Source organism: Mustela lutreola, chromosome 15 (genome assembly GCF_030435805.1).
Source record: "Mustela lutreola isolate mMusLut2 chromosome 15, mMusLut2.pri, whole genome shotgun sequence".
NCBI lineage: Eukaryota > Metazoa > Chordata > Mammalia > Carnivora > Mustelidae > Mustela > Mustela lutreola.
Genome location: NC_081304.1, coordinates 52326215 through 52352197, shown reverse-complemented (window position 1 = coordinate 52352197; position 25983 = coordinate 52326215). Strand labels below are relative to the sequence as shown.

General features: G+C 45.8%; 1 protein-coding gene across 4 annotated transcripts in view; it reads right to left on the bottom strand.

Moving 5' to 3' along the window:
- Positions 1 to 19213, bottom strand: part of FBXW10B (F-box and WD repeat domain containing 10B) — a 34015-nt gene extending 14802 nt beyond the window's left edge. Inside the window, exons 1-9 of one of the 4 annotated variants that reach the window (XM_059147848.1) lie at positions 18811 to 19204; positions 18477 to 18555; positions 16910 to 17041; positions 15706 to 15906; positions 15470 to 15597; positions 14570 to 14692; positions 11389 to 11498; positions 9551 to 9751; positions 4040 to 4161 (exon numbers count right to left, since the gene is read on the bottom strand). In XM_059147848.1, the coding sequence (XP_059003831.1) occupies positions 4040 to 4161; positions 9551 to 9751; positions 11389 to 11498; positions 14570 to 14692; positions 15470 to 15597; positions 15706 to 15906; positions 16910 to 17041; positions 18477 to 18555; positions 18811 to 18981 (1267 nt within the window). In that variant the 5' untranslated portion in view covers positions 18982 to 19204. Of the gene's footprint in view, positions 1 to 4039; positions 4162 to 9550; positions 9752 to 11388; positions 11499 to 14569; positions 14693 to 15469; positions 15907 to 16909; positions 17042 to 18476 lie in introns of all 4 variants that reach the window. The other 3 variants (XM_059147849.1, XM_059147846.1, XM_059147847.1) reach the window with 3 other exon arrangements.
- Between the last annotated feature and the right edge of the window lie 6770 nt (positions 19214 to 25983).

The window sequence follows — 25983 nt, the reverse complement described above, 5'->3', positions numbered from 1 at the left end:
TTTTTAACAAGTTGGGGGTTACATTTCAGGTCTCTAAGATCTCTTTTTCTTTCTATGGGTAACCGAGGGAGCTGGAAGGAGCCCAGGGGAAGCAAGCAGGCTGGGGATGGGGCTAGGATTAGGGTAAGATCTTTTGAAATTTTTTTCGTCATGTATTTTGTGAATTAATTTTGACATTTTCAATATCGTTTTAAAATGTGTATCTTGAGGGCACCTGGGTGGCTCGGTTGGTTGAGCAACGGCCTTCGGCTCACGTCGTGATCCTGGACTTCCAGGATCGAGTCCCGCATCACCTTGGGGAATCTGCTTCTCCCTCTGACCTTCTCCTCCCTCATGCTCTCTCTCACTCATTCTCTCTCAAATAAATAAATAAAAATCTTTAAAAAAAAAAAAAAAAGTGTATCTTGAGAAGCGCCTGGGTGGCTCAGGTGGTTAAGCATCCACCTTTGGCTCAGGTCATGCCCTGGGATTGAGCCCCACACTGGGTTCCCTGCTCAGCAGGGAGCCTGCTTCTCCATCTGCCCCTCCCACCACTCATGCGTTCTCTCTCTCTCTCTCTCTCAAATAAACAAATAAAAAAAAAATTTTTTTAATGTGTATCTTAAACAAGATGGGATTGGGAGGGAGACAAACCATAACAGACTCTTAATCTCACAAAACAAACTGAGGATTGCCAGCGGGAGGGGGTAGGGAGAGGGTGTTGGGGTTATGGACATTGGGGAAGGTATGTGCTATGGTGAGTACTGTGAAGTGTGTAAACCTGGTGATTCACAGACCTGTACTCCTGGGGCTAATAACACATTATATGTTAATAAAAAATTTTAAAAAATAAAATGAAATAAAAATAAAAATGTGTATCTTGATTACTAGGAGTTTGGGGGGCCCTTTGCCTAGCTCCAGCTCTACCAGTAGCCATGCAAGACTCTCTCAAGTTTGGAGGCCTTGTCTGGCCTTCCAACTCCAAACCTTCTTCTGCTCCCCTCCTCAAAGCAGTCATGGCAAAGAGACTTTCAGGTCAAGGAGGGCAAAGAGGTAGGGAGTAAGGTTTCTTAAGCAGGTCTGAGGGTTTGCCTATGGAACAACACTCCATTCTTGCTTTCCAGAATGTTCTTCCTCCACCTACCCCCAGCATGATATGCTTTCCTGGGTCCCTTGCTTCTCTTCTCTTTTGACTCTTTCCTCTTGCTTTTCAGGGGACATCTCATCCACACCTGGAGCTTCCACCTTTCCTTATAACGGATAACCACCAAATCGATGTGTCTGGAGCCCCAGACCTGTTATATGGTAAACTCCCATGTAAACTCACACTTCCACCTGCCTCCAGCAATCTTCCCCTCGCTGTCCTCCAGAGTCCCATACCCGATGCCTTAGCTTTCTACTGCCACTGTAACAAATAGTCACAATTGTTTAATAGCTAAAAGGAAGACAAATTTATTATCCTACAGCAGTCTGGTGTGACATCCCCACAAGGCTGAAATCAAGGTGACAAGAGAGCTGTGTTCCTTTAGGGAGATTCTGGGGCCGGAGGGACCCATTTCCTTGCCTGTTCTACCTTGTAATGGCCACCCATGTTCCTTGGCTCATGAACCCTTCCTCCACCTTCAAAGCCAGCAACGTTGCATGTTTCTGACCATTCTTCCAAAGTCACATCTCCTTTTGATCAGATATGAGAACATTTCTGTTTTTAATGATCTGTATGATGACCCACAGGCCCACCCTGATAACCCAGGATAACCTCCCCACTTTAAGGTCCTCAACTTAATCACATCTGCGAAGTCCCTTTTGCCATAAGAGATAGCATGGTCACAGGCTGTAGGGATTAGGACGGGACATGTTCGGTTGGCCATTATTCTGCCTACCACACTCAGCATGTCCAAAAACTCAGTGGCCTGAGTTTAAAGGTCTGGCCTCATTGTCTACACTTCTATCTTCCTCTTCCATACCCAGCTGATGGCAAAGTCCTCCCAACTGTCCCTATAGGAATCGCCCTTCAGTCTGTGCCCCCTCATGGAAACTCATATCCCCCTGGCTTTCTTCACGTCTGTCTGTTCTGAGTTGTCTGAAGATGCCACAGTAGCTCTCCAGACTGAGTCGTGTCTCCGCCTGTCGCTTGTCTGCATAGTCCCCCAACTCCAAATCTTCCTTCCACAGTATCACTAGTTATCTTTGTCAGGCACACAGTTGACCATGTCAGCCTGCAAGTCAAAGTGCATTGAGAGCCTCCTGCATTCTATAGGGTAAAGTTCAATTTCCTACCATGATGCAGAAGGCCCTTGATCATCTGGCCCCAAACAAACTAACCAGCTTTATGTCCAACACCATGTACTGCAGTCCAGCCATACCGAGCAAGGGGAAATTCCCTAAAGACACCATTTTCTTCAGCCTTCTGTGAATTTGCCTGTGCTGTGCCTTCTGCTTAGAACATTCTACATTCTCCCTCTGCTTATAGAACTACACATCCTCAAGCACACACTCAACCCTGGGACGCCTGGGTGGCTCGATCCATTAAGCATCTGCCTTTCGCTCAGGTCATGATCCCACAGTGCTGGGCTCGAGCCCTGCATCAGGCTCCTTGCTCAGTAGGAAGCCTGCTTCTACCTCTGCCTGCTGTTCCCCCTACCTGTGCAAACTCACTCTCTATCTCTGGCAAATAAATAAATAAAATCTTAAAAAAAATAAATAAAAAGAAAGAAAGAGACACACTCAAACAGCACCCTGTCTGTGATGCTTTCCCTGTTACTCTTACTTCTACAGTCCCTTAGAATTCCACATGTGGGACGCCTGGGTGGCTCAGTCAGTTAAGTGTCTGACTTCGGCTTAGGTCATGATATCAAGGTCCAGGGAACGCCGCGTTGGCATCTGCACTCAGAAGGGAATCTACTTGTCCTTCTCCCTCTCTCTGTCCCTCCCCCTCCTTGTGCTTGTTCTCTCTAATAAATTAAAATCTTAAAAAAAAAAAAAAATCCACATGTTGGTTAGGAGCCCGTGATTTAGAGTCAGACAGCCCTGGATTTAAATCCCCACTCTATCACGTAGCAGCTCTGATTTGGGGCAAGTTGTTTTTCTCTTCGAGTTTTGGATTCCTCATCTGCCTTCACCACAGAGGCTTCTTGTGAGGGTTAAATTAATAAATAATATGTGTGGGGTGCCTGGGGTGGCTCAGTGGATTAAAGCCTCTGCCTTCAGCTCAGGTCATGATCCCAGGGTCCTGGGATCGAGCCCCACGTCAGGCTCTCTGCTCTGTAGGGAGCCTGCTTCCTCCTCCCTCTCTCTCTTTGCCTGCCTCTCTGCCTACTTGTGATCTCTGTCTGTCAAATAAATAAATAAAATCTTTAAAAAAACAAACAAACAAATAAATAAATAATATGTGTAAAGTACCCGTGTCAGTCACAAGGTTAGTAATCAGGAAGTGGCAGCCATTATTACTCATATTTATTATATCCTCAATTATATATTTATTATCTATCTCTGTTAAAAGATTGAGCCTCTTGAGGAGATAAAAAACCATATTTAAAGGGCCATATCATATTGTTTTTTTCCCTTAGGACTTAACACAGTGTCTAGCATACTGTAGGTATTCCACAGACAGTTGTTACATGAATGGATTCATAGATGGAAGGATGGATGGATGGATGGATGCGTGGTTGGGTGGGTGGGTTGATGGATGGATGGATGGATGGAAGAATGGGTGGAAGGATGGATGGATGCATGGAAGGATGGATGGATGCATGGAAGGAAGAATGTCTACCAGGCGCCTGGGTGGCTCAGGTAGTTGGGCAACTGCCTTCGGCTCAGGTCATGATCCCTGGGGTCCGGGGATCGAGTCCCACATCAGGCTCCCCCTGCTTTTTGGAGAGCCTGCTTCTCCCTTTCCCTCTGCTTGCTACTCTCCCTGCTCATGCTCTCTCTTTCTCTGTCAATAAATAAATAAAATGTAAAAAAAAAAGAACATCGTCCTACAGAAATGAGCAAAACAGCATTTTGACAATTCATGGGTTTGGGGGAACTTCTAAGAAAGGTCAAGGCATTTCTTTCTCACCTTTCACCTGGCAATCTCTTGCTCCAGATACGAGCCTGTTCTTATATAAATCCATGCAAGTGACTGTCCCCTGGTGGCCATTGAAGATTCGTATACAAGCCCCACTTTTCAGATCCCAGGATCTGCAGGAATCAGGCCAAAAAAATGTTTTTGAAATTTTTTTCTGAGGGCCCAAAGGTATCATACTATATACGACCTCCCTTAAACCAACAGTCTGTTGGAAGGCAGCAAAGTTTCATGGTCAAGCTCAGAGTCAGAGACCTAGATTTGAATCCCAGTTGCAGCAGCCATTAGGCATAACTTTGGGAAAGCTACTTAACTTCTACGTAGGCTTCATTTCCTCACTGGTAGATTAGAAATGATAACAATGATAGTTACACCTCATAGCAGTTTTAGCAAAGAATTAAATACACAAATGCAATGATTGTCAACCAGGAGTGATTACCACCACTAGGGTACATTTGCCAATGCCTGGAGACATTCTTGGTTGTCTCCACTGGGGAGAGAGATGCTATGGATATCTAGTGTGTAGAGTCCCAGGATACTGCTGAGCAACCTCTCAATGCACAGGACAGCCTTCACATGAAGTACTTTACAGCCCCAAATTGAGAAACCCTCCATTAATTCATGTAACATTGGAACAGTGATCAACATGTCAAAAATGCTTAATAAATGTTGGTTGGTATTAGGTGGAAGTTTCTAGAATTACCCCCAGGCTTAAAATCCATGGCACTGATTCAACAGAAGAGCTGATCTTCAAACAAGAACAATAGAACTATTGGGGATGCCCGGGTGGCTCAAAGGGTTAAGTCTCTGCCTTCAGCTCAGGTCATGATCCCAGGGTAGTGGGATCAAGCCCTGTATCAGGCTCTCTGCTCAGCAGGGAGCCTGCTCCCCACTCTCTCTCTGACTACCCCTCTGCCTGCTTGTGATCTCTCTCTGTCAAATAAATAAATAAGATCTTAAAAAAATAAAAAAGAACAATAGAACCATTTACTTCAATCACTTAGATCCAAAATATTTTATGTGTATTTCTGAGACATATCTAAGAAATACATGGAAGCATGTATGAGTCACATCATTTTTTAATAAGCAAAATTGCCCGAGGTCTCTCAGCTGTCTCTGATACAGACTTCCACATTAGCCAGTTTGCGTTTGCAGGGCAAAGAGTGATACTAAGATAGTGGGTTCTGGAGCCAGGGGGCCCCAGGTACCATCCCAGGTCCATCACTTATGAGCTGTAGGATCTTGGATAAGTTAGTGAACCACTCTGTATCCCAGTTTCCTCATATGTAAATTGAGGATAAGAATGGTAGTTACCTCATAGAATTCTTATGAGACTTGGCACACAATAAACAATTAATAAATGCTTCTTTTGTTTTTCTTTGAATGTGCTACCCTTTCCCTTCTAACATTCCCAAAGGTCCTGTGGCCTTAGTGGTTTGTCAGAGTCTGCTATGCGCCCACAGTGCATTTAAATATATCCCAGTGGCCTGAAGAAAAGCAGATTTTGAATTTCTGTTCTAGCAACACAGCCAACCATATGTTCAGGTTGTTTTTCTTTAGTTAGGCAGAAAAGATATCTGACAAACATTTTTAGGAAAATAGGAATAGGAAGTCCTGGCTGGCTCAGTCAGAAGACCATGTGACTCCTGATCTCAGGGTCATGAGTTCAAACCCCACATTGGGTGTAGAGATTACTTAAATAATAAATAAACTTAAAAAAAAAATAAAAAGAGGAACACCTGAGTGGCTCAGTCAGTTAGGCATCTGCCTTTGGCTCAGGTCATGATCGCAGGGTCCTGGGATAGAGCCCTGCGTCAGGCTCCCTGCTAAGCAGGAAGTCTGCTTCTTCCTCTGCTGCTCCCCCTGCTTGTACTCTGTCTCTCTATATATGTCTCAAATAAATAAAATCTTTAAAATAAAAAAAGAAAATAAAATTTAAAAAGTAGGAATAGAAGGAACTTAATGATTTCACAAACTTATTTTTAAAAAGTTATAACAGCAAGAATTATACTTAGTAAAACAAAAAAAACTATAGATGTACTCCCTTCAAAAAGGATAACAAGATGTCTGCTCTTACTGCTTCTACTTAACTGGAAGGCCAACGTAAAGTTAGAAAGAAAGAAAAATGTAGTATAAAAGTATGGGTAAAGAAGATAATTATTATCATTATTCCTGACTGGAAGACCATCTACATAGCACATATACTTTTTGTTAGTTTTTGTTTATTTATTTGACAGAGAGAGAGAAATCACAAGTAGGCAGAAAGGCAGGAAGAGGGGGGTGCAGGCTCCCCACCAAGCAGAGAACCCGATGCGGGGCTCGATCCCAGGACCCTGAGATCATGATCTGAGCCGAAGGCAGAGGCTTAACCCACTGAGCCACCCAGGCGCCCCAGCACATATACTTTTAAAACCAATGAGAGGTTAACAAGGTTGCTAGATACAAGAACAATCTATAGTAATCAACACCATTTCTCTATACCAGCAATAATCAATATGAAAATATAAACAAAAATAAGATACTGGGCACCTGGGTGACTCAGTCAGTTAAGCAGCTGCTTTTGGCTCAGGTCATGATCCCAGGGACCTGGGATCGAGTCCCATATTGGACCTTCCTGCTCAGCAGACATCTGCCTTCTCCCTCTGCCTCCCTTCCCCTGCCCCGCTCTCTCTCTCTCTCTCTCTCTCTCAAATAAATAAATAAAATCTTTAAAACTAAAAGAATTTTAAATTTTAAAAAAATTTTTGAGAAGATACTTCGGGAGAATGTCTTTTGGACTTCCCCAAAGGGAGGCGTTTCTTAAACATGTCAAGTCCACAAAGTCAACTACCTTAAAGTTAAGGATTTCTGTTCATCAAAAGTCACCACGGTGACAAGAGGAGTCTTAAATTGGAAGGAGGAATATGCAACACAAAAAACAACTAGTATCCAAAATATATAAAGAACTCCAACAAATCAGTAAGAATAAATAAATTAACAGAAGAATAGGCCAAATGACAACAAAAACTGAACAGGAATTTCATAGAAGAAAAAGCACAAATGGCTCTAAAACATATTGTGATGGTTAATTTTATGGGTCAGCTTGAAGGCTGTTTTAGGTCAAGATCAAGGTTTAAACCAATGGATGTCGAGTAAAGCACATGGCCCTTCATAATGTAGATAGGCCTCAACCAATCAACTGAAGGCTTAAACAGAACAAAAAGACCAACCTCCCCCCATGCACTCCCAACAAGAGGGAATGCTCCCTCAAACCAGCTGCAGACTTATCTCCACCCCCAATTCTCCTAGGTCTCCCGGCTGCAGGCCCACACTGTGAGCCAATTCATTATAAAGAGATAATCAATCTCTTTATATCTTTTTATGCACACACACATCTCCCTGGTTCTCTTTCTCTGGAAAGCTTAATACGCACATGTGAAAATATGCCCAACCTCATTAGTAATCAAAGAAGTGAAAAGAGGTAGCAGCAGATTGGCAGTTAATGTTGTCAGTATTGAGCATCAAATAGTAAATATTGGTAGGGGTCTACCCCTGATGATGAGAGTAGAACCTAATATAACTGTTTAAGAAAACAATTTAGTACTCCTACCTAGAGATTTCATGACAAAGAATAATCCTTAAGAAGAACTCATGCACTGTGATAAACAAGACTGCATCATACCTTTGAAAGGTGCTGAGAGTAGATCTTAATGGTCTTATCACAAGAAAAAAAATTTTGTAACTATGAGTCGTGATGGATATAAGTAAACTTACTGTGGTAATCATTTTCCAATATATACAAATATCAAATCATTATGTCATATACCTAAAACTAATATGTTGTATGTCAATTATATTCAGTAAAAAAATAAAAAAATTTTTTTACTAATTTTTTAAGTAATCTCTACACCCAACATGGGGCTCAAACTCACAACCCCAAGATCAAGAATCTCATGTTCTACCACTGAGCTACCAGATGCCTCTGAAAAAAATTTTTTAAAAACTCAGGTACATAGGGCCACCTGGGGGGCTCAGTCATTATGCCTTCAGCTCAGGCCATGATCCCAGGGTCCTTGGATCGAGTCCCACGTCAGGCTCCCCGATCAGAGGGAAGCCTGCTTCTCCCTCTCCCACTCCCCCTGCTTGTGTTCTCTCTCTCACTGTGTCTCTCTCTGTCAAATAAATAAATAAAATTTGAAAAAAAGGAACAAACTCATGCACATAGATGTCAGGGGACACATCCAAGAACACCTGTAGCAGCAGATGTTTATTCTTTGAAAGAATAAAAAAATGGAAACAATGCAAATATCCATTGACAGAAGATGAAATAATTTATAATATATTCATCCAACAAAAGACAGTGTCTCAATGAAAATAAATTACTGCTACCTACATCTTATGGATAAATCTCAAAATCATGGTTCAGTACAAGAATCCAGGATAAGTAAAAAATTTTTTTAAAGATTTTATTTATTTGACAGACAGAGATCATGAGTAGGCTGAGAGGCAGGCAGAGAGAGAGGAGGAAGCAGGCTCCCTGCTGAGCAGAGAGCCTGATGTGGGGCTCGATCCCAGGACCCCAAGACCATGACCTGAGCTGAAGGCAGAGGCTTTAACCCACTGAGCCACCCAGGCGCCCTATAAGTGAATTTTTTAATGCAATTCCATTTACATAAGTTTAAAAATAGGCAAAAGTAATCAATATTTTTGGAGATCTATAAATAGTTAGCAAAATTATAAAGAAATACAAGGGAATAATTAGTATAAAATTTAGGGTAACATTACCTCTGGTTGGAAGGAAGAAAGCAAGGTAAGACACACAGTGAGATTTGGGGAATGGTAATGATCTATTTCTTGGCCTGAGTATAGTACATGGATGTTTACTACATTGTCAAAAAACATATGTATATATACATTTTTAAACACCATTTTTCTTCTATATCATATGTGATATCCACAGAAAAACACCTTTTCCTAAGGCATCTATAAAAGAACTATAAATTGTGCCATCATCTAAGAGCACTAAAAAAGGTACTTTCCAAGGAGTGCCTGGGTGGCTCAGTCTGTTAAGTGTCTGCCTTTGGCTCAGGTTATGATCTCAGGGTCCTAGGATCAAGTACCACATCGGGCTCCATGCTCGGTGGGGAGTCTGCTCCTCTCTCTCTCCCTCTCTCTCTCTGCTCCTCCCCCGCTCATTCTCTCTCTCTCTCTCTTATTTACAAATAAGTAAATAAAATCTTCAAAAATTAAAAATAATATACCTTCCAATTCAAAGCCCTCAACCAGAAAATAGATCTGATAATGGCTATAAATGAATCTCATTCGAAGTTTAAACAATATATAAATTATTGGTTTCTACCTTGCCAAATAAAGAAAAATATGTTACAGGTTATCCATATCATTTAGGAGAGCATTACTTAGGATAACTTTTCAATAAATACTAAGAGGAAAAAGTATGCAGGCTTCTTCCACAAGCTGACTTTAGGCCTTGGGTGGGATGGACCACAACTCCTTTGGACCACTCACCTGATACTCAGGTCATAACTCCCGCTCAGTAGAAAGTTCTCCTCCTCACACAAGAAGAGGGTGCGGACACTCCCAGCATGGCCTCGGAACTCAGTGGGTAACTCCTTTACGTGTATGACATCTAGAAGCTGGATTTTCCGGTTGGATGACACTGCGACCAGATCTCCCCCAGAATAGTGGATGACTCTGTTTCGGTCCCACCTGAGTTGCCGGGGGGCAGAAAAAGATGGTCCATGAAAGAAAAGTTAGTGTCCTTCCAGAACTCCCTTCGTCTGATGACTGTCCCCTGCAGGGGTGGTATAATGGAAAGCAGAAGGCACACTCCTGGTGGACCCCGACCTCATACCATATCAAGTCACTTTAGGTGAAAACCTAAAGACAACAGGAAAACTATTAAAAAAGAATATACTAATATATGATAAATCATCAAGAGAGGATATTCTGCTGAATATGCATCATTTCCCAAACTTGTCTGACCACAGAAATCTTTTTTTATGGAAAACATTAGAGGAACACAGCTTGGAAGCCTGATGCCAACTGCATATCCCACTGTTTCTTTCTTTTTTTCCTCTCTCTTAACGAATACCCAATGAGTGTATGTCAGGTTCAAAGTACTGTGCTAAGAGCTACCATAGGAAATACAGAGATGAATCAAGATACGGATCTTGCCTTCAACGAGCCTGCAGTCTAGTAAAACAGGGTAAGTTAATTTTCCAGTCATAAGATTATTAGCAAATAGGTAAAATATGAGCAAGACGACCAAATCATTTATTGTCCAAAACGAGACTTTTTCACTGTGAAAGGGGACACGATTATTAGTAACACCAGGACCATAGAGTAAAGGGGGATTTTTTTCAGCAAACATGGATGGAGTCATGTCTGAATACGAAAAGTAATTCTTGATATCTTTGTCCTCATTCCCCTGGTTACATCTAGAGTTCAGTCACCATCATCTCTTCCAAAGGGCACTTATCACCAGGCCATCTATAAAAACCCAACTTTGCCTTTCCACTATCTGCTGTGTCTTCCCCTTACTGACTGCTCAAGATGTAATCTGTAAGTAACATTCACAGTCAAAAATAAAATAGAGAGAGGCAGCCTCCACAAAACCTTATGAATAAAGAGTGAAATCCGAGGCCTAAACTATGGCAGAAAGTTGATTCCTGGGGCACCTGGGTGGCTCAGTCAATTAAGCAGCTGCCTTTGGCTCAGGTCATGATCCCAGGGTCCTGGGATCGGGACCCACATCAGGTTCTCTCTTCAACGGGAAGCCTGCTTCTCCCTCTCCCACTCCCCCTGCTTGTGTTCCCTCTCTAGCTGTGTCTCTCTCTGTCAAATAAATAAAATCATTTAAAAAAAACTTATAGATATACATGCAAAGAAAATTCTAGAATATACAGAAGTATACATGAATATTAATAAAATGAATATTAATTTGTGTACTAATATACATGAAGATTATAGGAGGTCTTTGCCTTTCTCTATACATTTTATGGTATTTAGTGGATTTCTTCTTTGTACTAAGCACATATCACTTCTAAAATTGAAATAAAACCATACAAATATTTCCAAAAAAAGCAATGTTTTCATGCATGTGACTTGTGTGAAAGTTGGTCAGTAACCCGAAATTACAACAGGAAAGTGTCCTCTGGCCACGGGGAGAATGGTGCAAACATCCAGCCCTATTCTCCGAAGGGGATCTCATGTTCCTGCAGGACTTGAGCTTGAGGGGAGGAAGGATTGCCTTTCCAAGTGAACAGGGTCATGGAAATCCTATAGACGCCAGTGTGAGTAATTCAAGGGTCCCCGAAGACCTGGGTTCTGGCCCTGGTACCTACGTGTCTGAGAGGATACGGATATTATAAGTCCCACAGAAGATATTTCTCTCCTCCATTAGGACCTGCTGAGTTTCCTGGTTCTGGTATGCGGCCCACAGGTTGTAGTCATTCTAACAACGGAACACAAAGTCAAATCACAGCGGCAACTTTACCCCCCGCCCCAAACATGCACCCCCGAGGGCGCCCCCAGCAAGGACATAAGGTCCCAAGGATTCTTTTGCTTCAGGCTGTGGCTGCCACTGTGTGTGGGGAGGGAAGGACCCCGGAGCAGACCCCAAAGTAATCCATGGAGAACCAAGGGTCCTGATTTGTCTTCCTTCTCTTTGTATTTTCTGTGTGTTCTGATTCCATGAATTGCTGATCGCTCAACTTTTCCCAAAAAATGGGCTCACAAAGAGCAATGCTCACAAAATAAAGTGACAGGTGCCCTCTGGCCAGATCTTTTGCAGAAGTTGAGGTTCCATGGGCCTATTGCATTGACCTGAGGGTACAGAGCGTGCTGGTGGGAACTCAAACTGTATGTGAAGTCACAACTACACCCACTATGCATTTGGGCCTCAAAGTCTGCCCATAGAGGCAAGCTTGGTTCCTCCTTACAGCTGCCTCACGGAGGACACCATTGGCCCCACGAATTATTCTCATCATTTTGCAGGTGAGATATATAGCTGAGCCTCGGGAAGAAGAAACCAATTTTATCAAGTCTCAACAGGGGTGTTTTCCTTCCTTTTCTAAGACTTCCTTCCTTCCTTCCTTCCTTCTTTCCATCTTTCTTACCTTCCTTCCTTCTTCTTTTCTTCCTCCCTTCCTTCCTTCTTCCCCCCATCCCTCCCTCTCTCCATGGGACACTTTCTGAGCCACTGTGGCATTCCAGGTAGGCCAAATTCTGTTAGAGATGACTCAACCAGACTCTCACTTATCACTCCTCTTTCCAGCCATACTCTTCCCCCTCAAATAGCAGGAAATGACAACCATGCAAGCAGGAAACCAAAACACAGAGTGCCTTTACCATGAAAGCAAAGAAGACCACAGCAGCACATTTGGACCTGGGAGCCCTCCTGGGAACATCTCTTCAAGGCTTCCTACATGGCCTTCTTCTCCGTGCCTGTAGACTTTTCCTTGGGATGCCTGCTTTTCTGGACTCAACCTCCTCCTTGATCTCTAACCCAGTAGTGACGTCCACCTTAGAAGCCTTGCCCCTGAATCTCTCAACCTGCCTCCCCTCGAATGTCCAAGCATCTCTGATATCCTGCCTTGAATTCATCAAGTCTTCCTTGGCTTCTCACAGCCTGGGCTGGAGTAACTTGGCTCTTGGTCATTGGCCAAGTTTTGAGAGCCCAGAAGCTCCATGGTGGAGTCAATCAGGAAAAAGACCTGATTCAAATCCCAGCTCTGCCACTGAGCAGCTAGGAGACCTTTGGCGATTTTTGGAACCTCTCAGCCTCCACTTCCACGTCCAGAAACTGGAAGCGATGATATCCACCCAATCTACAGCAAAGATCAAGTGAATTATGTGTACAAAGCCCTTGGCACTATGTCGGGCACACCACTCAAACTCATTCCCCATGGCAGTCACCAGCCCTGAGAAGCACTCTCCTAAACTTTCCCTAGCAGACCCCTTAGCTTCCTCGTCTGGGTCTTCCATGTTTCTCGTCTGTTGTCCACAGTGCTTCACCTGTTTCTCTCTCTTTCCTAAAATTACAACATTTCTAAAATATCAAACACTGCCTGGGTCTTCCTTTCCAGTCAGGCAGTTACTAGCCATGTCACCCAGAGCAGGGTGTTAGCTCTGTTATACTTAGAGCACCGAGCTCAGGAAGAACGGGTCTGCGTCCTATTGTATCTCTGTCATTCTGTCAAGGAGACCAGAAACTCTCAGCACCTCAGTCTTTCCATCGGTCACACGAGTGAATGGGCCGATTCAAAGATATAAAATTCAGGTCTTGGGGCACCTGGGTGGCTCAGAGGGTTAAAGCCTCTGCCTTTGGCTCAGGTCATGATCCCAGGGTCCTGGGATCGAGCCTGGCATCGGGCTCTCTGCTCAGCAGGGAGCCTACTTCCTCCTCTCGCTCTGTCTGCCTCTCTGCCTACTAGTGATCTCTGTCAAATAAATAAATCAATAAATCATTTTTTAAAAAATAAATAAATAAATAAAATTCATGTCAAATGAAATTCACAGATGTGTTTTCTTTGGCTCCCATAGTTTTGGGGTTTTTTTAATGCTTTTAATTGGCTGCCCGCATTTAAGGAAAATGAGAGATGTCACAAGGTAATTCAGATTTCTGACTTTTCTTGAAAGCTCAGATGGATGGGGAGGCTGAGGTCCAGTCTCTATGGCCGTACCTCGTGGGAGCTGTGTAGCACCTGGCCCCTTCGGATGGAGAGGGAAGTCTCCAGCTCCTGATGGTTCTGACACACCCACTCGCACCCCCAACCGCCCTCATTCCTGTGACCTGCCCGGCTTCTGTGGACAGAAGAACTGGATGGTCACTCTGGTCCTTTCTATCCCTCGAATTCTAACTCATATACACAGTTGCCTTCGAGAAGCTACAGTCTGGATACCCCTTACTGAATATTCTTTTGAGGCCCGTGGGACAGATTTGAAAATAGAAGACCCTTGAGCAGAGAGGAGACAGCAAGAATCTGATGGTTTCAGGAATGACCACCAGGCCTGGATAAACTGTAGAGAGAGCTCAGAGCCTTTCTTCTGTCCTTCGCTGTTGCCCAAGATTTGGTATGGGGGAGTCTACGGTTAAGTAACTGCGCCCCTTCATTCTAGAATAAACCTGGAAGTGAGAGGGGAGAAAGCATAATCCATTCTGGACCCTGGACATTCTAGACCCATCCTGGCCCTTCCATTCCCGAGCCACAGACCCTCACAGCCTCTGGATGCGTGTGGCCTGACGGGTGTTAAGGAAAATCCCAACCATCCCTGACATCCACTCGTTTAACAGATGAGGGATTTCAGGCTGAAGGAGAGGAAGTCACTTGCTTAAGGACACACAGCACCGAACTCTGGTCTCCCTTAGGGAATGTCGCCTCCTAGGCCCTAAATCCATGTGCTATATCCTATATCCTATATCCTCCCGCTTCCTCTACCCTCATATAACGACTGAGTCTGGACTGCAGCCTGGCTAAGAACAGGACGCCACGGTGACCTGCCCCAGATGCCACTGCTACTCACCTTTGTTCTGAGTTTCAATTTCTGATTTTTCACACGTATGCACTTCCCGTTATCGGTTATTTTAGGAACTGGGATAAAAAGCTTGTTGGCATAGTTAGGATCGATTCCCTTTGTGTAGGATCCCTGAGGGAAAAAACAAACAGAAAATGGTTATTACTCTTGGCCCTTACTCCCCAAGAGAAGGGGGGAAACTCGTCCTTGGCAAGGTCTGAATGGCGGGTAAACTCTGGCAAAAGAAGGCCCAGGTCTGGCCCATGAGGCTGGTAGTGTGCGCGGACTGGTATAAGGTGGACAAAACACATGGAGGGACCCCAGGAGGACATGGCCAGAGTCCTCCACTTCCCAGAGGGTGGTCTGCCTCACAAGGCCGGCCTCTTCGTGTCTTCTCTTATCTATCTGTGCTGGGAAACACTCAAGCTACCAGCAACCCATGACATAGGGCAAGGCCAGAAACAGAAGTAAAAATGCCAGAGGTGGACACTATTCCAGGAGAAGAGCATCTTGACCCAAGAATATACTTTGTGGGCTTTGAAACATCTGGGTACCACGTGAGGCTGCTCCGGGAACACACTCACGGTCCTCTCATTGCCAAAGCCACAGTAAAGCTCTCTGGTGAAAACAATCCCCCACTCTGTGAGGTTTCAGGAAGGCTCTGCCTTCTCTCCTCCTGAGAGGTTTCCATATATGTCCTCCCTCCTGGATGCGCTGACCATGGGGTGATTAATGGGGAGAACAGACACAAAGGAAGTCACTACTGAACCCTACAAAGCAACAAACACGGGGCAGGAGGCCAACTGAGGATCTAGGGAAGAGACCGGAAAGGCCCCCAGGCAGGCCAACCTCAATGCGGAAAGGAGGCGGGTCTCCAGATCGACCCCTCCCCCTCCAGACAGGAAGTACCTGCAAGAAGGTGATATGGCTCTGAATGAAAGGATGCATGGACAATTCCATCTTGACCTGCTGGACCAGCATGGCCCAGTGCTGGCTCACGGAGGCACACCTGTTCAGGCTGTTTTTATCCAGCATACCTGAAAAAAAAAAAAAAAAAAAAAAAAAAACATGGACCTGGGAACCTCCCAGCCAGCCCGTGAGGCACCACGGTGTTTGGAGAAATCCCCCAGTACAGCCCAGCATACTTAGAATATATTTGGAGAGGTGAACGGGCAGGGAACGGATGAAGTCCCGGTATTTGCTGACCCCGGACGACAGGTCTTTGACGACATCCAAGTCAACCAACAGATTGGAGGGCGTGTATTCGGCCTTCGACAGGCCTGCTTTTCCGGAAAACAGGCTATTCATCTCTAAAATGCACTGGATGGAACTCTTCCATTGTCCATCTAGAGGAAAGTGAGAGAAAGGTGCGGGATGAGGCTGATTCTGCAATAACTCCAGGCCAAGAGAAGCCCTCCAGAAACCCTCTCCCCAGAAATAGAGCTCATCAGAATCCACCCTTTTAGACCCCTGGATTTTTATCGTTTCTTCTGCCAGAGTGGAAATAATGACCTCCCCAACGAAATGCACGAGGACTTTTTTAGCCTTCCCAGCTCAGGTAGGATACCTATAGCAGCAAAGCCTGCCCCACTCAGGTGAAATGGCCTTGTGCCTGGAATTTCCTTAGAATATCGCAAGGGGAAAAAATATATAAACAATTTTGTAAAGGGACAAATGAATGACATGAAGGGGCCAAGTATTGATAATTATCGAAACTGAGTGATGGTTATGTGCGTGGTGATTACGCTCTCTTATCTGTTTATGAAATCTGGAAGTTTCCAGATGAAAAGTGCCTGAGAATTGATGCTTTGTGTTTCTTATAATGAGGTCACATAGAGCTCTCGCCTCACACAAACCAGCTCAGGAAATCATTGAGGCTATGCCCTACTTCCCCACTGCTTTTGCTTCCTCCTCAAGACTGAATCCAGTGCAGCAAAAGATAGGCACCAGTGGGCTGGCCTCTACAGGTGTCCCCTATGCCAAAAAGGGAGGGGCCAGACAAGGGATTGTGGCCCCGGGGCAGAGGGAGAACCCAAAGGAAACCCTCTTATAGTTCCCTTTCTGAGCTTTATTTTCAGGCATCTCTCAGAGGCACCAAGATGGAGAAGTGAAAACATGGGCTTTAATAAGGTTATAATGACCACCTTCAATTCTCGCTTCTCCCCTACTGGATGTGGGATTCGATTATGTAATAAGGATCGGTGAGGCCAACATACCACTGATGCCAAATGAATGTTCATCTCCAAAACCTGCCACCCCCAGACGCTACTGCCCTGTGCCCACCGCCCCAAACCCATCGGGACTTCCCGATCTCCCGTCTATTAGCTTTCTTGCTACAAGCTGACTTACCAGTATTAGATGCTTCGCCCCTCCTGTTTTCAAGCGAATTTTCTTTTCCTGAAGCTCTGGACAAAGGGAAGGATGCAGTCTTGGTGCTGGCTGCCCAGAAAACATCCGAGGTCTCATACGGCACGTTGTAGTCTTTCTCGGGAAAGAAAAGAACACATCACTAGTGTCTTGGTTGGGGCCTGAAATGCCAACGGCCAAGACAAGGTGGCTTTTGAAGTGGGGTTGTGGAGGAAAGGACATGAGGCAAACAGTTTTTTGTTTGTTTGTTTGTTTGTTCTTTAAAGATTTTATTTCTTTATTTATTTGATGAGAGAGATCACAAGTAGGCAAAAAGGCAGGCAGAGAGAGTGAGAGGGAAGCAGGCTCCCTGCTGAGCAGAGAGCCGGACTCGGGACTCAATCCCAGGACCCTGAGATCATGACCTGAGCCAAAGGCATCGGCTTAACCCACTGAGCCACCCAAGCACCCCAAGACGGTTTTATTTCTACTTGCCTCTCTTCAGTCTACACAAAACGGACCGGGCCAGTTATGTCTGGTTTTTTGGGAGGAGGGAAGCGGGAAGGGGGGCCTCCAAGTTTCCATATAAAATTTGCAGAAAGGGGTGCCTGAGTGGCTCAGTCAGTTAAGCTTCTGCCTTTGGCTCAGGTCATGATCCCAGCATCTTGGGATGGAAACACCATTAGGCTCCTTGCTAAGCAGGGAGCCTGCTTATCCCTCTGCCTGCGGCTCCCTGCTGTGTGCTCTCTCTCTCTCTCTCTCTGACAAATAAATAAAATCCTTAAATAACTAAATAAATAAAATAAAAAGCCTTCCCAGTGATTCTGATGCAAGCTGAAGTTTGAGAACTCCTCTTCAAGGTTGGATTTTATGCACAAGCAAGGAATATGGTGCAATGAAAGGGGAAAAGCCCTAAACTTGGTCCCCTTGACCCAGGTTCTGTGCAGGGCAAACTGAAAGGCAAACCAGTTCAGAAGCCTCCCCTTTACATCCCTCTCTAACCCTGTCTAGTCCCTAACGCACTGCAGGAACCACACCAGCAAAAAGCAGTAGTGGCACAGGCCAGCCACATCTGGGTCTAACTCCATTTTAAATGCCTCACAGTGGGGCCCCTGGGTGCTCAGTGGGTTTAGCATCTGCCTTCAGCTCAGGTCATGATCCCAGGATCCTGGGACCAAATCCTAGCATGGCATGGAGCTCCCTGCTCAGCGGGGAGCCTACTTTTCCATCTCCCGCTCCCCCTGCTTGTGCTCCCTCTCTCTCTTTTTCTCTCTCTCTCTCATAAATAAATAAAATCTTGAAGAAAAAGCTTTAAAATAAGACAAAAAATGCAAAATTAAATGCCTGACAGTTACAAGTTCTGCACTTCCTTCTGAGTGTGTATTCTATACTTTTCTAGAAGGAAGTCGCAGTCTGCAATTTCTCCTTCGGTAAACAGGGCTGCAGGTCAGGACAAGGACCTCTGTCGTGTATTCTGGAAGATCCCCGTCTCCCTAAGCTGGTCCACACCCCTGGTTCCTTGACAGGTTCCCCAAGTCCGGCTTCCCAGACCCCCTGGGGCCTCATTTACCCGCGACGTTGTTCCACTGTCTCAGAGACAGGACCCTGATGACATTGGCAGCGGTCAGCAGCAGCTTGGGGTCACACATCTGCAGGAGAAAGAGCGTGTAATTCGCCTTGGTCCGGTGGGTGCTTCTCGCAAACCAGGACAAGATCTCCCGCATCTTCTGCTCCACGGTTTTATCCAACATCTGGTTCAAGGAAGACCTGACGATCTTCCCCTCCTTCCTGCTGAGGTTGATCCGGGACCGGCTGTAGATGAAATCCTTCCCCTGCGTGGTCTGAAGGATATTCTGAAAATAGTGCAGCAAGTAGAGGCTACCCAGCTGCTCCAGGATGCTCACCAGAAACTTTCTCCGGGGCACCTCTCCTATCCTCCGGAACCACTGTTTGGTCAAGAAGATATTCCAAGCCAAGACACATGTTTCGCATTCTTGACACACGGGGACAGAACTGTCTCCCTTCTCACAACGGAAATACGGGGCATTCCTGAGCCTTGGGTCCAGGTTTTCCATGATTCTGAGATGACCAGCTCATTTTATCCTTGCCCGTTGTCAACCCCACCAAACATCAGAGGTACAGGAGAGGCGGACAGATATCCTAATTGAGCCTTTTCTATTATAAACATTTCCCAGAGGAAAGGTAAAGCCCTGCGTTGGATGGAAAGCTGCTCTCTCCCAGAAACTGCCGGTAGAAGTCTGGCTTTTTGTACTGACTTCCTAGGAAACATGGCTTTTACCGTAAATCTCCTAAACCGGGCACTGCTTAGTAGGTGGAGGCAGTTGCTGTATATTCTGAAAGAGCTGGTCATCCCATTTCTAGAACCACAAGAATAGCGTCAGTCCCATTGAAGTCATACATGGAACCCTCTTAAAGGAAAAGATATATATATATATCATATATCGTGAAGCCTGGCATTGAGCTTCGACTGTTACTAATGACTTGTAAATATTCATGATGTACTTCTTACGTTAATAGCTGTTTGGCTATAAGGTGGCTAGCCCAATGATCCTGAATATGTCTCTACTCATTTTTTTTAAGATTTTATTTATTTATTTGACAGAAATCACAAGTAGGCAGAGAGGCAGGCAGAGAGAGAGAAGGAAGCAGGCTCCCTGCCGAGCAGAGAGCCCGATGCGGGGCTCGATCCCAGGACCCTGAGACCATGACCCGAGCTGAAAGCAGAGGCTTTAACCCACTGAGCCATCCAGGCGCCCCTGTCTCTACTCATTTTCTAAAGTCATCGTTGAACTGAAAACAGAAATGTTTTCATTTACCTTACTACGAAGGTAAGTCGTTTCACTGGTTCAGAATGCTAATGAGAAACCTCTGCAGGGAAGCCCTCCTTCAGGGAAAAAATTTCACTCAGCCTCAATTACATGCTCCTCTGGGAGGCAGCACCCGGACTGAATTCAAGGGAGGGGGGCGGTCACCCCGTGGGGTGCATTACATTGAATACAACCCAAGGAAGTGTTTGAAAGCAAAGAATTACTTTGATTACTTGGTGCACGTAAGGAGACAGATCACTCTCAAAGCACCGTCTCTCTTGGGGTTAGAACAGGAAGCTTTTATTCAGTGTAATAGGGGGTGAGAGCAAGGAGCTTGCATATTCATTAAGGAATTTACATGCTCTATTACTTGGGCATTTCTGTTCTATAGCTCAGACCTAGACCGCCCCACAGGCTAGTATATACATTATGTTCAAAAGGTGGCAGAAAATTCCGCCTCTAGGTGGAGATCTTAGTACTATAACCAGATAAAGGTTAAGTTCGGGACCAGGTTAAAGGGTGGAGACGGAATCGGTACACAGCTCTAAGCTGGCTCAAATTGGCTCCAGGAGGCGCTAACCAGTGAAATATCTAGCCAGGGGCTAGCAGGTGAGACACCCAGCTGGGCAGCTCTCAAAACAGCACCTTCCTTCCTGGCTCTCCTGCATTTCCCATCTTCCTTCTGCTGCTAGCTTTCAGCCCTCTGATTCTGAGTACCTCCCCCATTGCATCCCAGCCAACAGCACAGCCAAGTGGAGAACAGTGAGGAGTCTGGGGCAGAACTCCTGGACCCCAGCCCAGCTGCTTACTAGCTCTGTGTGCACAAGCGTATTACTTAATGCCCAATGTGTCAGTTTGCTTATTTATAAAACAAAGATGATAGTTTTGACTTGGGGTGGGAGGTTGAGGATTAAATGAGATACTATATGCAAAGCACTCAAAAGATGGCCAGTTACCTATTCAGCCCTCCAGAAGTGCTAACAATTGTCCTGTTGTCATCATGGGTGTCATTGGGATCATTGTTCTGAGCAGCCAGGTAATCAATGCCCCCTCCAATCTCTACACAATCTCCAATCTCCATGTGCATACATTGAGATGCATTTTAAAAATGACCCTAGGCAGGCATTGGCTCAGTCAGTCATGCATCTAACTCTTGATCTCAGCTCAGGTCTTGACCTTGGGGTTGTGAGTTCAAGCCCCATGCTGGGCTTCACTCTGCATGGAGACGACTTAAAAAGAAAAAAAAAAAAAGAAGAAGAAGAAGAAGAAGGACATGAAACGTGGTATACCTATTTCATGAGGTCTTTACCATTTGCCGCGGCTATATTCCATTCAGGAGTGATGACTTGGGTCATTACAGCTAGCCCTCGGAGTGCACATGGTCCCACAGGTTTCCAAACAGAAGGCTTCTGCAGTCACTTGTGACCCAGAAAGAGATCAGGGGCTCAGTGGGCTTTTCAAACATTTTGAACAACAAAATCCTATTTGCAAATCGTCTTCTTCTGTAAAAGCTCAATGTGGAACATAGACAAAATGATTTATATTAGAATAAATCTATGTTGTAAGTTAAAAGTTCACTTGCTAGCAAGGCAAGTAGGGAGAACAACTTGGCTATTTTGATGAAGACAAAACTTGGGAACCTGAAGTTAAAGATGACAGACATGCGGGACGCCTGGGTGGCTCAGTCGGTTAAGTGTCCAACTCTTGGTTTTGGCTCTGATGACCGCTGGGGCTCCGGGAGTGCAGGAGGAACAATAGAAATGACCTCTGAGTCCCGCTGTCTTCCAGCCGCCTCCCCCTCCTTTCCTTCACCCTTGACTCTCCCGCCAAAAGGATGTATGCCCACGTCACATCTCCATGGGTAACCCAATACCTATGCAGGAAACAGATAAAAGACACACACACACACACACACACACACCCCCGCCAACTCCCTCCCAGTGCGACTTCCCCCACTCTGCTTTCCAGAGTGACCCAACCTTGCCCGAGGGTGCCCACCTCCTCCCAGCGCAACCTTCCTGGCTCCCCTTTTCTCCTGAGCTCTGAAACTTCACCTGAGAATGCCATTAATAAATCTTGCCTTGCACCCACTTCACCTGGTGTCGTGTTTATCTCACCTATAAAACCTTACCATGACGATCTCAGGGTCATGAGATCAAGCTCTGTGTGGGAGCCTGCTTAAGATTCTCTCTCCCTGGGGTGCCTGGGTGGCTCAGAGGGTTAAGCCTCTGCCTTCGCTCAGGTCATGGCCCCTGGGATTGACCCCCACATCGGACTCTCTGCTCGGCAGGAGCCTGCTTCCTCTTCTCTCTCTGCCTGCCTCTCTGCCTACTTGCGATCTCTCTCTGTGTGTCAAATAAATTTTTAAAATCTTTTAAAAAAATTACAGCTTCCCTCTAGGATGAGATCAGATGTGTGAGACCAGCTGTCACTGCTCTTGTTGATGCTGTAATGATGATTTCCCTAGATCAAGCCAAAATGTTTGGTGTAACCAAGCATTTCTGGTGCCCACGTCTGGAGACTAGGCACAGTTAGAGAAAGTTATTGGGTATCATTGCCTGGCTCGGTGGCAAAAGCAGTCTCCCACAAGGGTCGGGGTTGAGGGCAGGAATCGGGCTGGGAAGGAGATCAGTTCTAACAGGTTGGTCTCTTCTGCCTGAATCCGTATCTGGAGAAAAGGTGAAGGTGGGTTAGCTTCTAAACTCTTGGGGAGGGTGGCCAGGAAGAAAGAGCTCCCATACACATAGGGTTTGGGTCTCTATGCAGGAGACATACCACCAACACCCCAGAACTACTACAAACTGAAAGTAGCTCGTGTTTTTTGTTTTTCTTTGTTTTATTTGTTTTTACCGAAGGAGGTAGAGGGTGGGCTGGGAGGGTGGGAAGAGGCAGAGGGTGAGAGAGAGAGAGAAAATATTAAGCAGCTGCACACCCAGCAGGGAGCCTGATGTGGGGCTCGATCTCACAACCTTGAGATCATGAACTGAGCTGAAATCAAGAGCCAGATGCTTAACTGACTGAGCCCCAGAGGCGCCCCTAAAGTGGCTGGTTTTTGAAGGTCCAAATTAATCAGTGAGGCTGATATACATCAAAGCGGTTTTGCCCACCCAGCTCAGTCTTGATTCCATGCTGAGGGCCAGCGGTGGCCCTGGGGGAGCACAAACCTGGGAGTCAGAGAGACCGGCTGGAACCCCACTGCTGCTCCTTACTAGCTGTGTGACCTTGAACGAGGTACTCGTGCTTCCCTGAGCTCCCATTTTCTTTTTTTTTTTTTTTAAATTTTTTTTTTTTTTTTAGAGATTTTATTTATTTATTTGACAGAGAGAGATGACAAGCAGGCAGAGAGGCAGGCAGAGAGAGGAGGAAGCAGGCTCCTTGCAGAGCAGAGAGCCCGATGCGGGGCTCGATCCCAGGACCCTGAGATCACGACCCGAGCCGAAGGCAGCAGCTTAACCCACTGAGCCACCCAGGCGCCCCCCATTTTCTTATCTGTAGAAGACACATAATCCCCACCACGCACGGTGCTGTCCTATGAGGACTAATTAATGAAATTAGGTGAGCATGAAATTTTTTTCTGCTGCCTCTGCATTCGACTCCCTACCAACACACACACACACACACACACACACACACACACACACACACACCCACCCCCATCTTACCTGCAAGGTGACCGGATAGGATAAGTCAATGATGGGGTATCCAAAGAGGAAGGCAAATAGGTCTCATCAGAGTTGAGAAGAAAACATTTCTCAAAGGAAGGTTTTGGGGCTGAGAAGTCCACCTGGAGATTTCTCAGATATCCACGCTGCCAGCAGCTTGTAGACGTGCAAGTCCCCTGGCTTTCCTTTCTGCCCTGTGTTCTTCACGATTCCGATTAGACAGTCTTCCCATACATCCTCAGTCTCTACTTCTCTTTCCCACCTCTCACAGAGTTTGGAGAGCCCCAGGGAGCAGGGTTGCTTCACCCTACCCCGTTCGGCTGCCCTATCTAGGACTGCACCCATGGCCACCTGCCGGGCTCAGGCAGCAGAAGTTGGGAAAGGGCTGGGGGGCCAGAGTAGGAGGGTGTGGGGTGAAACCAGGCTGTGCTGCGGCCAGCGACTCGCCCCTCGATAATTCCCTTGCTGCACCCCTTCTGCAAAATGGAGCTCATACTTCTGCCTAGCTTGCGGGTGAGAGTCAGGGTCAAATGAAGGGATGAGTTTGAACAGCCCCTCACAATGTGTGAAGAACTATCCAAGTGTCGTTATCCAGGAAAGCGGGGAAAACTCACATTTTATCATCTCTCCTTCGTGCGACGTTACAAAGTCGATTGAGCAAAGTTCCTGTTCCTGAGAAGTCCGTCATTCTCCAGGCTTTCAAAAGGCCCTTTGACTTTGAAAGAAGCAGGTGGAACACAAGGGCCTTGGCTCGACGTTGTTTTATGATGCACGAGGGGGAGGACGGAGACAAGCACAGAAAAGCTGGAAGCCCAGCTGCTGGCAATTGACGAGCAGAGCCGGTTAGGGAGAGAGAGATGCGAACCGTGGTTCTCACACTTCGCGCGGGCTTCAGAATCGCCTCGCGAGGCCTTAATAAACCAGACTGCTTCCCCGGTCCCCAGAGTTTCTGATTCCTAAATCCAGGCTGGGAGCCCCAGAATTTACATTTCTAAGAAATTTCTGCATGGTGCTGATGCGGCTGGTGGGGAAACTGCGCTTTGAGAAACACAGCTGTGAGCTATGCTTGCGTCTAAGTCTGAGAACGGAACTTCGCTTTAAAAATGAACACGGGGGCAGGCACCTGGCTGGCTCAGTGGGTTAAAGTCTCTGCCTTTGGCTCGGGTCATGATCCCAGGGTCCTGGGATCCAGCCCCGGAGCCTGCTTTCCCCTCTCTCTCTACCTGCCTCTCTGCCTACTTGTGATCTCTGTCTGTCAAATAAATAAAATCTTAAAAAAAAAAAAAAAACTAATTTTTTAAAAAAAGTAAAAATAAACACAAATCCTTCATTCTTTCAGAAGTTATTACTGGGGGTGCCTGGTTACTCAGTCGGTTAAGTGGCTTTCTTCAGTTTACGTCATGATCTCAGGGTCCTGGGATCGAGCCCCGCATTGGGCTCTCTGCTCAGAGAGGGAGCCTGCTTCCCCTGCTCTGCTCTGCTCAGAGGGGGAGCCTGCTTCCCCCTCTCTCTTCCCCCTCTCTCTCTGCCTACTTGTGATCTCTCTCTCCATCAAATAAATAAAATATTTTTTAAAAAAAAGAAAGAAAGAAAGAAAGGGACTAAGCATATCCCAGCAAAGCCTGGATGACCACTCTACCTGAGCCGTAAACAGTGGGTGCCCTGCATGTGTGTATCAGCTGAACATGATACAGTGACCCTCCCTACAAGGCCTCCTGCCCTCCCACCACCGTGTCTCACGGTGGGTGCAGAGGGAGGGGAGTTGAACTCAGGGAGCTAGGAGAAGTTGGAAATGAGCATGCTACCATTTCTTCTATAGCTGTCTTTGGCGATCGGGGCTGGAAGGGTGAGCTCCAAAATGGGGATAGTTGGTTGTAGAGATGGGGAGCAATCAGACAGATGGTCAGTCAATGACACAACAGAAAATTCAAGATGGGCTGAGAAGACATTACATTAGAGGCAGTACTTCAGACATGGGATTGAGGGATGTAGTCCATACTGCTTTGGCTGTTATTGTTGTGAATAGTAGATTCCTCTATTTTATTTTTTAAGATTTTATTTTTAAGTAATCTCCGCACCCAGTGTGGGGCTTGAACTCACAACCCCCTAGATCAAGAGTCCCATGTTCTACCAGCCAAATGCCCCTTGAATAGTAGATTCTTATTTAGTTCTTCAGATTCTATCATTTTTCACTTAAATTTATTTTTTTAAAGATTTTTATTTATTTATTTGACAGACAGAAATCACAAGTGGGCAGAGAGGGAGGCAGAGAGAGAGAGAGAGGAGAAAGCAGGCTCCCTGCTGAGCAGAAAGCCCGATGCGGGGCTCGAGCCTAGGACCCTGGGATCATGGCCTGAGCTGAAGACAGAGGTTTTAACCCACTGAGCCACCCAGGTGCCCCGAATTTAAATCAGTTCCTTGGGGCTGTCATTGAAGCATCCAACTCTTGGTTTCCGCTCAGGCCATAATCTCAGGGTCATGAGATTGGGCCCCACGGTGGGCTCCGTGCTGAGCATGGAGCCTACTTAAGATTCTCTCTCTCTCTCTCTCTCTCTCTCTCTCTCCCCATCTACCCCTCTAAATCCCC